Here is a 14,164-nt window from a genome sequence, read left to right as displayed (position 1 = left end):
GCAACTAACTAAAGTATCAACAAATTAGCAGATTGTGCCTATGCTGAGCAAACAAATGGTTTGCCCATTTATTTCACACTGTCGCTAATATTCAATTTACACATTGATGCTGTATTTTGTTTTGAGCCTGAAAAAGGACAGCTCACTGTCTGATGAAGGCTGTGGCACCTGTAACTGGAAATAACCTGGTAGCTATCATATAAAATCTGAGTTCTCCAAGTTTTAACAGTATGTTCTTCCTTATAGTATATTGGTAACTTAACAAACCTCCTTAAATTGAGAATTGAATTTGTATGAAAATTTTTATTAAGCTCTGAATTGAACTTGTATAAAAATTATACAAATACAAATAAAGTATATTTGTATTTGTATTTTATACAAATAAAATATATAAAGTATATAAAATTTGTATTTTATACAAATAAAAATATGAAAAATATTGGGGCACCTGGGTGACTCAGTTGGTTAAGCGTTCGACTTTTGATTTCAGCTCAGGTAAGCATCTCAGGGTTTGTTGGCTCGAGCCCTACATCAGGCTCCACACCGACAGTGTGGAGACTGCTTGGGATTCTCTCTCCCCCCACCCCTCTCTCTGCCCCTTCCCCTCTCTCACTCTCTCTCTCAAAATAAATAAACTTAAAAAAAATGAAAAAAATATATCTGTATGGATATGACAGTGAAGCAAACCATACCTTTTAAGTCTGGATCAGTGGTAAACAGTACATTATTTACTAAATGCTTATTTATATTCATTATCTTATTTTATCTTATTTTATTTTATTGTTTTTTTTTTAAGTAAGCTCTATGCCCAACGTGGGGCTTGAACTCATGACCCCAAAATCAAGAGTTGCATGCTCTACCAAGCCTGGTGCCTGTGTCTATAATCATTATCTCACTTTAGCTCACTACCACCATATAATACAGGGTCCTTATTCCATTTAAAGCTAGGGAAATCAAGGCTTGGAAAGAATTCATGTTACCTCAAAACAACCCAGCTCACATGTATCAGGGTCCAGATTTGAAGATGGTTCTACTCCAAAGCCTTTTTCTCTTAATTTCTGGGCATTGCCATTTCTACCAGTTTTATTACACTCACTTTCACTAATCCAACTAAGTGGTAGGAAAAAAGTCCTGTGAGATATATGTTTGGTACATCTGGTGCATTGTTAGAAGGTAAACCCTAAGTTTATTCTTCAAAGATGTATCTATTACATCTTGAGGAGCCTTGTGGCATTATACAAAATAAAATATTCTATTTAAAAGCCTCTGATGTTGCAGATAAAATTCCAACTCATTTAAATACCCATTATTTTATATAATAGAGTATCTTCCTCAACAGCTTTATAATCAGTGAGAGGTACTGAAAACATTTTAAAATTTAATGTGTAATAGTCTTTGCTTGGCATTGTTTTTTAAACTAAATGATAATTATTAAAAGAGGATAACATATTTTTTACACTGATGAGAAATATCATGAAAGACATTAGAATTTTAGAGTCTTAAAACCGGAAATTACCTGAGTAGTTAATATATTCCTTTCCACATTGCATCTAGGGCATAAATTATCTAGAAAAAAAAATTCTACTATCTTCCAAAGAACCTCAGAAAATAAAATTTGAATATGCTTTCAGTAACACATTCCAGAAGGTTTAAAATACACTTGTGTGGTCTAATTTAAGAACCATTTGCAATTTCTAATTGGGCAGAAATTAACACACGCCTGTAAAATCAGTGTATGATATCCCATTAATTTGTGTCATATCATCTGTCCATTCAACAATGTGCCTCACCAAGATAAAGTACTATTTAAATGATTTCAGAATCCTCATTCAAAAGTACCATTATTTGAAATAATAGTGTTCACTTTCAAAGTCACAATTTCCTGAAGATCGCACAGACACTAGATTTTCTGATCTAAAATGCTTCATGCATTAGTTATTTTTATAATTTGACCTTAGATGTTTGCAATTTCAAAAGATTCAGTCAGTCACTATATGAATATATAAGTGATATCTCTAAACGGAACTGTGACATGAATATAAAAATGCCTGGGCTAATAAGGATGGTTTAACAATTTAAAAAGAGTCTGAGGAAATTGGAAAACCAGTCTTACCTGAAATGTGTTAAGTGTCTCTGGATGTCAAGGTCTAGGATTGGAGTGGGTCTGGAGGATCCCAGTGGTGATCTATCTTGGCTCAAGAGGTCTTGGAATTCTTTACAAATTTGTCTAGAATAAAAGATTCAACATTGAAGTTGAACTCAACATGGGGCTTTAATTTCATCCCGTGATATTTTACCAAAGGCTTGTTTTCTCATTTAAAAGAGGAGTAAGCTTTCATAAAGCAACCTCCAAAGTTCCATCTATAACACACAGGTAAGGTTCACAATAGCAACTTTGTTTTCAAGCACTACAGGATGATTGTAAAATTTTTGACGTGACTCACAGCCCACGAGCACTGACAAAACCAGTGTTCATTTTTAAGGTGAATATTCATAGATTAACCTCAGCATAAGGAAAAATCTATATGAAAGGATCACACTTAATCATTGCTTTTTATAAAATTAAAATATGATTTTTGGAAGGGATATCACATTTATAAATAAGTTTAAATCAAGTTATATAGGCTTCTTTCAGAGGCATGATTCAAGTGGACTTTGGAAAATCCTGTTTCCCAGCATTTCATTATAATTCAGACTCCTGTGAACCGAATTTATATTTTAATATTTAAAGTATATATGTATTTGCCACAATTCAGCCCACTAGCCTCAAAAAAAAAATGATTGGTATGTCCCATGTAAGATGGTTCCTTGCAAAAGGTACCCTTAATAGCATTTTCCTGCTACTTTTCTTAACATTAAACAATCGTGATTTCTGGTCACTGGTTTCACTTCTAATTACCACATTCCTGAGTATGTTGACTAACAGTAAAGCTTTTGTGAAACGTAATAGAAATGCTGTATTTCTAAAGAAGCAAAACATATGAAGAAAACAGTTCTTTTTTAAACAAACAACAAAACACTAGATTAATACAGTAGCTGAAGAATGAAGTAAAGGAGAGCCAAGGAACTGTTCAAAAGAACACATCTAAAGTGATGCTACTCCATATTCAAGAGATAATGAGATAGCGATTAGTCCTTTTCTTCTGGGTTTACAATGGGTAGTCATAAAATCTAACCATTGGCCCTGACTATAATTATCAATGTAGCCAAAGACAAGTACAAAAGAGTCCAATTATTCCAAGTGAATGTCCCTCCATGGACCCAGCCACTAATTCCTCTCCAAAGCATTTGCGTCATTAACAAATAACTACCAAAAAGTGACAAAATGTCTTGTGGCACAAATAATTTATCACCGAGTTAAAACCAGTGGAGTTTTATTATTAGGTGCCTAAAATTTCTTCTGAAGATCATCTGTGATTTTTTTTTATGAACAATAATCCTCAGGTTTATTGCCAGCATTATTTTCATATTGTGTTATTTCATAGAATTTGCCTCTTTCATTCTGATCACAGCTGAAAGTAAAAGGGGCCATAAGGAGACGAAAAACAAACAAAAAAACAGAGATAGCCCTTACCTGCTCTAAATCAAACAGGATTCTCCATATCCTCCAGCTAATGTTTTAGTTGAATCTCTGAGATGTAGCATCTAAATGCACACTTTGAACAACTGATTGTATATATTTTCATTGAGGATACTTGATCTGAACTTCTCCCTTTTTCTGTTCTGAGTTAGACTTAGCTGATTGACTGTCAACTGTATTGCTTATGTTTTAATAGATGACTAGCAGTATTAGACTATTTTATGTTGATCGGTGGCATCAAAAAATTCCATTTGGTGGGGCATCATTATCTGTTATGCTTTGTGTTAGCTTTATTTTTAGGAAATTTCTAACTAAAATTTTAAATACAGACTCATGCTATCATTTCTCAGACTGGCAATAGAAATTACTATGTGGTAGATGATCAGTGTGATCCATTATTACAAAAAAAATACTGGAGTTGTTTAAAGACAAGTATTTAATTTTATATCAGATTAAAATATATTTAAAAACTAAAATAAAAGTTGAAACATTGCTTTAGTTCTTATGGTTAGGATTTAGGAATTATTTGGATAATTGAATAAATCAATTTATAAGTTGGTAAATAAACTTCCTTACCATATAAACATTATAGCAAGTTATAATAAACCAAAAGTCGATGAAGAAATGAGGAAGAGGCAAAGGGTGGAAAAATTTAACTCATGCTGAGCAATTCAGCTACACCACACAGGAAGCTGTATCTGGAGAAGTTCCAGAATTCTCAACCTCTGGTATTTGATTCTGCTGCTTAACTCACTGACTTAGGACAGCCTCTCGACTTAAAAACAGATGACAATTTTGTAGACTCCCCTTAGGCAATTATGATCATCATCTCATTATGACAGTTATGGGGCTATTATTTTTATGACTAGTTTCATCCTTATTTAAAATTTTATTTATAAAGCTACAATAAGAAATACTTCTCAAAACAAAATGTCACATTATGAATTATGTAACACGATCTTTGGTGAATCATAAATTCTAACTTTATCACTTACGTCATTGTCCTTAAGGACATAATTTTTAAGCTGATGTCTGAATTTCAAGTTCTGTGTTTCTCCTTTTGACGATTATTGTAACGGTAACAATTAAAACTTGTTAGCAATTCTGCTTTACCCTAATGCAGATCAAATGTTAAGCATATTTAGTTATAAATTCAGTGAAGAAGTTTAAATGTGTTTTTCCATATATCAAATGTTTTGTCTGTACATGTTTGAATTAAAAATTGTCTAATTCAGTTTCTATCCCTCCTATATATAATTGTCTAATTACACCAAAATATTTGGCTAATCAACCAAACATAAGAAATTAAGAGGAATTAGGAGGCTAGCCCCTTAGTCAATGGGCCCTTCATATAATTGTACAGTTGGCAACATAATTAAATAGAACTGAATTTGTTTATTCACAGAGGTAAAAAAGAAACATGTGAGCCAATCCAACAATGCAGATCAGCTATTGGATCTCTCATCCGAAGATTTTGAATTTCATATGAATTTTTGATGCAATTGTCATGGTCTTACGAACAAAGGTGAGCTAACTAGGATGTAATGAATACCCACGTAGTTGACCATTTCAATGTTGAGCATTTTAATTGAAAATATTCAATGAGTTACCTTTGGAAAACAAGAAACTGCTCAGAACACACGTTAGATGTATCTATACATTGCAGGAAAGGCATGTTATTCCTACACACCCCTTAACTCATCTACTTCTATTGATGACTGCTTGTATTGTGTGTGCTTGTATGACTGCATTGTCTCTGATTCTTTAATTCTCATTTCACATTGTCTAATAGGAAGATGGGATGGATATAAACAACCAAAAAGACAAAAAAATTATACAGGCTATCTCCTAATTTCTAGATGCTTATGGCCTCTCTACACTTACATAAAATAAGTTATTTGGAATCAGTGAACTCAATTCTTGATATTTAATGGTTTGCAAATGTCCAGCTATGGGCAGAAGGATCAAAGGAAAGTACATGTCCTTGCAATATTGTATGAAACCACAATATCATCAAAAAAGAATTCACTACTCTAAAATAGACATCTCAGCATTACTTTGACAAATATGAAAGTATTTCTCCTAATCCCCGAAAGTGCTTCTAACACTGGACTTCTGTGAAAATGAAATCTCCACATCAGTTTGAATGCACGAACATTTAAACAGAGTTATGGGAATTCGCAAGAAAATAAGAACCTCTATTTCAAACGTTAATGGTGGCATTGCTGCAGGTGGCAAGGGTGGGCAGCTGTGGAAGCATTCCTGGGGGAAGGAGGACAAAAAGAAGGATTTCTCTAGATTAGGGAGTGAAGGTCTTAGAACATGCATGATGAGGGGAGCTTAGGTGGCTCAGCCAATTAAACGTCTGACTTGGGCTCAGGTCAAGATCTCACGGTTTGTGAGTTCGAGCCCCGCATTGGGCTCTCTGCTGTCAGCACAGAGCCCACTTCAGATCCTCTGTCCCCATCTCTCTCTGCCCCACCCCCCTCTAAAATAAATAAACATTAGAAAAAAAAAAGAATATGCATGATGAAACCTCAAGCAACTAATTTTGAGGTAGAAAATATGGAGGTGTTTTTTCTTAGATAATTTGTATTTGGGGATAACTGTCATTCAGAGGTGTCACATGAGTGCACATATTGGCAAAATCAGTATAATCCTGCCAGCCCGAATGATATTATGCTTTGGGAACACCTGGAGGATACTACCTAAATCCTAGCATTGTATTCTCTTTAAAAAAATTTTTTTTGAATGTTTATTTTTGATAGAGAGAGAGAGAGACAGAGCATGAGCGGGGGAGGGGCAGAGAGAGAGACACAGAATCTGAAGTAGGCTCCAGGCTCTGAGCTGTCAGCACAGAGCCTGACGCAGGACTCAAACTCACGAGCTGTGAGATCATGACCTGAGCTGAAGTTGGACGCTCAACCGACTGAGCCACCCAGACGCCCCTAGCATTGTATTCTCTTGATCTGTAACATGTCTTTATATTTCTCCCAAGACTATATCAAGGATTCAAACTGACGACATGTACTTTCAGTTCCTTCTGGAGAAACTGAAATCTTACTGATGAAGACCCCTTTGGGTCTTCCCTTGGAAGAGGGCAAGAGTAGAAGCAAAACAGAAGTAAATATCCCCCAGGAGATACACCACACAAAATAATCCAGATCCAGCTTGTTCTACCAAGAAGTTTTCAGGAGCTTGCACAGAACAAGGTTTCCCAAAATCTTAAGTCCCCATTTTATAAGTGCCGTATAATTTTCTTTCTCTGCTATTCCTTTCCCCTTCATTTCCTTGTTTTACCTTTTTTCTCCTTTGCCAGCACCTTTTGTTTTCCTTCTCTTTGGGGCGAGATGAATCATCTGAGTTACTGTCCTAAACAAATATATCCTAAACCCAAACAGTGCCAGCCACAAGCAGCACAAATCCCTAACAAGAGACTCAAGTATCTTGGGCTAGCCTGTTGGGTGGCAGGTGTCCCATTTAAACCCTTAAACTTGTAAAAAATAATAATAATAATAATAACTGTGTGACATTAGAAGTTGGTAGAAGAAGAAATATTTAGTTTTGGTTTTATGCATTTTGAGCCCATTTAAATTTTAGCCAATGTGATGGGAAGTCAGGTTTCATCAGTTTCTAAGAAGCAATGTCTTTAACACTGTCTACCTTATACTATCTCTTCAGAAGTTTTCCCCGAGGGGCACCTGGGTGGCTTAGTCTGTTGATCGTTGGACTCTTGATTTTGGCTCAGGTCATGATCTGACAGTTCTGAGATCAAGCCCTGCACTGGGCTTTGCACTGACAGAGGCAAGCCTGCTTGGGATTCTCTTTCTCCCTCTTTCCCTCTCTGCCCCTCCCCCACATGCATGCAAGTACATGCACTTTCTCTCTCAAAATAAATACTAAAAAATATATATAAGTTTTCCCCAAGTAAGAGACTAATTTAGAAATAATTTAACCCACCTGGGACTATTAGTTCTAAAACCTGATCATAGAGTTAGGAAATTCGATAAAATTATTAATCATCTATTATGTACCAGAACGTAATTTAATAAAGAAAAGAGCAAACATTTGCTAATGCCTCGAAGATTATTCTCTAAAAATTTCAATTTACTGTTCTGTTCTGTTGGGCTTTCACACAATAAATGGCATTCTTCCATTCCTTATCAAGGAACATTTTTCAAGTTGGAGGGAATTTGAAGTCATCTTATGCATAAGCTTCCCTTTTCCTACATCATCTCTGTCACTATTTTGATTCACATTTTTGTTGGGCTTCTTACAATTTTCAGAAGCTTTCTCATACATTATACTTTTCCTTTTCAACAGTATCATTATTGTGGGTAGAGCAGTACAGGCATTATTTACCTAATTACACCCAAGAAAAGATGAGAGTACTGATGGTGATCCTTGGTCCCACAGATCTCCCTTTTACCTCTCACACATTTCGGTCCTCTTTTGTCACATTCTCCAAACATTCATAGTGTTTTGAGATCTTCCCCTCTTGTGTACCAAGGCACAGTGAGTGGTTTGGGCTAAATTACATAGCAGCTAATGACACACTTGCCTGGAATCTACATTTCCTAAACCTACTTTTCTCCTAGGAATTCCTGCATATTCTGGAGAGGTTTTTCGTCAGTGTCAATGATAGCTCCTAAACAAGGGCAGTTTGTAAGTCTTGCTACGGACACAAGGCCAGGAGTGGAGAATGTCCTTGTATAACTCATCTAGCTACTGAAGTGTGAGACACCCTGTTGTAAAGAGCTGGTACTTACTAGACTCATTCAAAGAAAATGGAAAAACGGAGATAAGGCACATAGAGACTTCCCATTCTGCTTACTTGGTCGCTAGGATCATCTTTTTTCTTGCTGTCTGTTCTTTCTGTTCCATATGTTGTCTGGCAAGATGTTCTCCTACAGCTTTGGCTGGAAACTCTGTTTCACAAGTGTAGCCAAAATCCCGAGCCAAGTGCAAAGCTTCCCCTGTTGGCAGAAAATAAAAGTCAGTTTTCCACAAATGTCTAAACTCAGTAAGAGTAACACTTTATATTTTCCTCAAGCCTCATTCCTGGTTGTGGTCTGATGGATCACCGTTTCTATTTATTCTAAACAATCCTAGGGAAAGGACTCTTGGGGGTGGAGTGGGAATGGGGTAGGATGAAGAGAAACTGAGAAACAGAAGCTACTTACCAGGCAGGTGTATGTGAAAAAGTAAGGGGGAAAACCAGAACCACAGTCTGGGAGTTTTGACTCCCCTAGGGGCTCTGGCCATTAGACCAGATTGGCTTCTCAGATCCTACACGTCAATGCCCTAAGGAAAGAGCTTCGTGGGCTTGCCATTCCGTTGTTGTTCACCCTCCCATCTATTAGTATATCCGACATATTCAGATATCTTTCCCATGAGATCTATCAAAATATTGGCAAAAGGTCCACGTAACTTTTCAAAGAAGCTGAAACACTTTGGAAAGGGGAGATAAATGGATTTTATCAACTTCCTACCATGATGTTGCCAAAGACACTATATTGTGTGATTATACTAACAGCATTATTGGGCTTTCTGGCAGGCTTCAGTACCTTTTAGTGTATGCACAATGCTTCTTAAGTACATTGTTAAAAATACAATCCTTTTAAGTATAATAAAATCATAAAGAAATTTTGGTCTTTCACAAAAATCTTAAACCTGAGTAAATTTTTGAGAAATGAGGTAAAAATGGCTTATCAGCAAAGTAAGGTTTGGCAATGTATTTCAACCTCGAAAACAATAGTACTTTCAAAGCTCAAGCCAAATTTTACCTGAGCAATAAACTTAAAAAAAAAAAAGTGAGCTTTCATTGCGTGTATACTGAGCACATATTTTGTTTAAGGTGCAGTGCTATGTAGGAGTAATGAGGGATTTAAAGAGCCATCCCTGTTCCTAGGAGGATGGCAATTGTCCCAATAATAGTAGCAAAAACACTTTAATAGTACTTTATAATTTATATTGCAACCTATATAAACACTATAATCTGCTCATGTTTACTGCCTTTACATTGATATTATATATAACACAAGCTTCTGTACTGCAAGTCCCAAATGAGTGTTACAGATAAAATGTTTTACAGAAGTTCAAAGGAGAAGGTGGTAATCATAGGGAATTAGATCACATTTTGTGAATTACCAATCATGACTTCCATCCCCCCCCCCCCCCACTCACACACTGTATCAAAGCAGTAGCAGGTTTTTAGTTAAGATTTTTATATTCACTCGGTAGGAAACATTCTAAATAGGAAGATGACATAACTAAATGGAAAGGGTCTCTTTACTGATCAGTCTGAATAGTGCTAGTTGGTGAAGGGTGACAGTTTTAGATAAAGTTGCAATGTAAAAGCAATATTTTTAAAGTGCTGGTTACCAGTGGCTTATGACGCTAACCGATTAGGAAAGAAAACGTGTGCATATTTGGCAGAACAATGGCACCAAGTTTTGTTGTTGTTGTTGTTGTTGTTGTTTTAAGGATCTAGCAATGCCATATAGGATGGTCACTTTTGCTAGAAAAATGATAGAAGGGAGATAATTCAAGACCTTTCAAATTTCAGATATAAAGTCTAAAAGCCTGATGAAACAGTGGCAACAGCATGTGACAAAGGATACACTCATGTGAACTTAAGACTTACAAGCATCTCGCCTGGAACACAATGACCCATTCAGTATCATCTTTGTACACACAGCATGTTGAGTTATGTATCCTGATAAGTCTGTATATTGCAATATTATCACAGGAAGAGATATTTAGATACCATTCTCACAGAATGTTATATACAATATATCTTTGTGTGTCCCCCCCCACCCACCAGTGCAGTAGTGGGAGAAGTGAAACAGCACAAACAGGAGGGTGGCAGCATGTCGCCTCAATTTTATGCTAAAACCTGATTCTGGCCCATTATATGCAAAGCTCTCACCGTGTGGTAGTTTTAAAAACAGTTTGAATGGAACAGCTGCTATTTACATTTACACTGACAGCCAGATCCCTCCTTGCCTTAGTTCTGTTTACTGCTTTCCCTCCCTTGCAATGTAACATTGTTACTGGATGTATAGCGATGCTACATCAAAAGAAATGGCAAGTGAAGACACTCTGATAAGTAGTTAAAATGTGTGTATCATGCCACAAAAGCTTTGTGTGTGAGGGCCCAAGAATGAATGGAAGAATCCATGAATTAACACACACATGATACTCAGTAAGGAGAACAAATCTATAGTTAAATCCTGTACGGGAGGTATTTTAGAGTCAACAAGTTTGAGAAAAATAGAAATTTTAGGATCAAAAAAGCATGTGAATAAGGCTCTCAGGGATCTGACTGATCCGTGAAGATAAAGATCAATGAGCTTCTCTGTCTCTGTGGAGGGACAAAATGCCCACGTGAACAGCAAGCAGGTACGGTAATCTGTGGTGGAACAGTGATCCAGGAAGGGCCGGAATGTGTTTCCTTCTGTTTCCATCTGGCAAATACTGTTGTGTCACCTCCTATCTTTGTAAAATGAGGGAGGACGCCCTAATTCTTTGTTTGCAAAACAGGTTTAAGCCTTTTTAAAAATTTCAATGCATTGTGCCTCTTGACAAACCAGTATCCCCTTCCCCCCATTCATTTTTATACAGCCACCAAAGCAACACCCCAACTTTGGCATGTGTGACCATTTTATGTCATGTAATTTCAAGAATATTTTAGAAGTAGGGTGGATGTTGGGGGATTAGGGTTATTGCTTGTGCAGGAGTATTTTAAGTACAAGGCTTTACGGTCTATAAGCCAAGTAGAGCTTACCCCCCTTCCAAAAGAGTAGAAACCACTAAAAGTATTCAACTTTTCAAAAACAGCATCAGCAGTGGGTGACTCATACTGAGTAACTCTCAAAAAGCCTACAGAGGTCAAATTTCAGAATCTGAGAAGAGCATAAAAAAGGAATTTGCTCCCGGTTTCAGGACACTCATTTTTCACACTTGAAAGCAAAAAGTGAACAACTAGGGGAAAATATTAAGAAAAGTTTCAATGTCCATCACTGATGCAGCCTAGAAGTGGAAAGTTAATGGGAAAATGCTTTCTGGATCACTTGTTTTACTGAGTTTCGGGGCTCCCACATTATTTTACAAAAAGAAGATCTAAATGTATTCTTTTAAAATTTTTTTCAACGTTTTTTATTCATTTTGGGGACAGAGAGAGACAGAGCATGAACGGGGGAGGGGCAGAGAGAGAGGGAGACACAGAATCGGAAACAGGCTCCAGGCTCTGAGCCATCAGCCCAGAGCCCGACGCGGGGCTCGAACTCACGGACCGCGAGATCGTGACCTGGCTGAAGTCGGACGCTTAACCGACTGCGCCACCCAGGCGCCCCCTAAATGTATTTTTAAAGAGAAATAAATACACCTGATTTTTAACTTTTATAAGTCAGTAAGGATTTTTCCTTCCTTTAGAATTGTTGTTTTTTGGGGAAAATGTACTTTAGACAATTAAAAATCAACATCTAGTACACTAATTTGCACTAAAAGATACTTGTACATTGTTATCACTAGATAATTCTGGTCAACTGTCACTGTAACAATATTGCCTTAAAAACAATTTGTCTAACTTAGTATTGCAATACCTAATGTTATTAAATAAAAGCAACAATTCATATGTGTTAAATTCCAGTCACATAGCTATGATTTCAATTTTATTTATATATATGGAAAACTAGCACATTCAAATCTATCTTTGGGATTATTCCAAGAAGTACCAATTAGAAAGCAAATTTGAGGGGCACCTGGTTGTCTCAGTTGGTAGAGCACGCAACTCTTGATCTCGAGATTGTAAATTCAAGCCCCACACTGGGGGTTGTGATTACTTAAAAATAAATTCTTAAAAGAAAAAAAAGCAAAATTGAGAATATTTTCAAACCTGAATAAGATATTCTACTAAATAGGGGTGCCTGGGTGGCTCAGTCAATTAAGCGTCCAACTTCCACTCAGGTCTTGCTCTCACGGTTGGTGAGTTCAAGCCCTGCATCACACTCTGTGCTGACAGCTCAGGGCCTGGAGCCTGCTTCGAATTCTGTGTCTCCCCCTCTGCTGGCCCCTGCTCGTGCTTTGTCTCGTTCTGTCTCTCAAAAATAAATAAACGTTAAAATATTTTTTAAAAATTTAAAAATTTAAAAAAGATATTCTATTAAATAAATTGTCTCATAATATCAAGCTATAGTAAACCCTAGAGCTGAAGGACAAAGTTAATATATTATAGGGTTCCCAAAGTATTCTGAAATGAATGTACTCTATATATGATATGATACGTACACTACATATCATATAATCTACGATATGAATAAAGGTCTTATAATGTGGTAGTTCCCTGGCTTAATGATAATTTTGTTTAAAAACACTTTGTTTTTTAAAGTGATAATTTTGTTACCTATTCCACACCTTACACTTAGCACAGCACCTGATTCATAATAAGTACTCAGTAAACATTTGTTAAGTGAAAAATCTTTCAAATATCTTATTGGTTAATTATAACAATAGTCTTGTGAGGCACTCCTTTAAAGAAAATAATGAAAAACTAGAGCAAAAGAGAATTTCTAGAAAGAATAAACTGTATAGGAAATCCATAAAAATAGAGTATATCATTATATCAGCAGAGCCATTTTATAAAATAAGTCTACTTATACTTTGCAACACTTGCTGCTCCCATAACCTGGGTTTTTTTTGGTTTTGTTTTTTTGTTTATTTTTTTAAATGTTTATTTACTTTTTGAGAGAAGGAGAGAGAGAGAGAGAGAGAGAGAGAGAGAGAGAGAGAGAGAAAGAGAAGTGGAGAGGCAGAGAGAGGGAGACAGAAGATCCAAAACAGGCTCCATGCTGACAGTAGAGAGCCCTATGTGGGACTGGAATCACGAATCACAAGATCATGACCTGAGCTGAAGTTAGACACTTAACCTACTGAGCCACCCAGGTGCCCCTATTTTTGTTTTCAATGTATGGGTGTCACCCCATATCAATTAACCTCTAGGTATGTGAATGTTTTAAAGCTTCTAAAGTAATAAATATCAAATCAACATTAAGAACTACTGTCTAAGGTGAAGGGAAAGTATTACGTAGGGATGAATGATACATCTTCAGAAAATTCAAGAATTCTGTGGCTTATACAAAAGGAAAGCAATAAATTGCACTAAATAAATACATTTTAAATTGTAAAAACCTCTATCTGGGCTCTTGCATAAAGAGTTCTGCCTTATTTGGCTGATAACAGTATAAACTCTAAACACAAAAAACAGAGGGGTGGATTAGTTGGTAGAGCTGGCGAGGTCATTAGAGACGCAACTCTTGATCTCCGGGTGGTGAGTTCAAGTCCTACTTGGGCATGGAGCCTAGTTAAAATAAAAATAGAAATAAATTTTTAAAAACCCAAAACATAAAAAAGGAAATGTGGTGGTAGATGTAGAGACAGACAACATTGCTAGGGAAACAAAGTCATCAGTCCACTTTAAAAAAGTCTATTTGTATAGAGAGATTTAGTGTAAGATGAAGCCTGCTTTTCATACTGGTAGGGAAAAGATGGATTTTCAATAAAAGGTGTTGGGACAACTGGGTG

General features: G+C 36.3%; 1 protein-coding gene across 1 annotated transcript in view; it reads right to left on the bottom strand.

Annotated features, from left to right (window-relative positions):
• The window catches only part of TFAP2D (transcription factor AP-2 delta), a 58,419-nt gene that overhangs the window by 18,122 nt on the left and 26,133 nt on the right, over positions 1–14,164 (bottom strand). The window contains exons 5-6 of the mRNA XM_043591636.1: positions 8,415–8,556; positions 2,114–2,227 (exon numbers count right to left, since the gene is read on the bottom strand). Of these exons, the coding sequence (XP_043447571.1) occupies positions 2,114–2,227; positions 8,415–8,556 (256 nt within the window). The remainder of the gene's footprint in view (positions 1–2,113; positions 2,228–8,414; positions 8,557–14,164) is intronic.

The sequence above is a fragment of the Prionailurus bengalensis genome, chromosome B2 (genome assembly GCF_016509475.1).
Source record: "Prionailurus bengalensis isolate Pbe53 chromosome B2, Fcat_Pben_1.1_paternal_pri, whole genome shotgun sequence".
NCBI lineage: Eukaryota > Metazoa > Chordata > Mammalia > Carnivora > Felidae > Prionailurus > Prionailurus bengalensis.
Note: the sequence above shows the minus strand (reverse complement) of the source record. Positions and strands in the feature narration are given on the sequence as shown.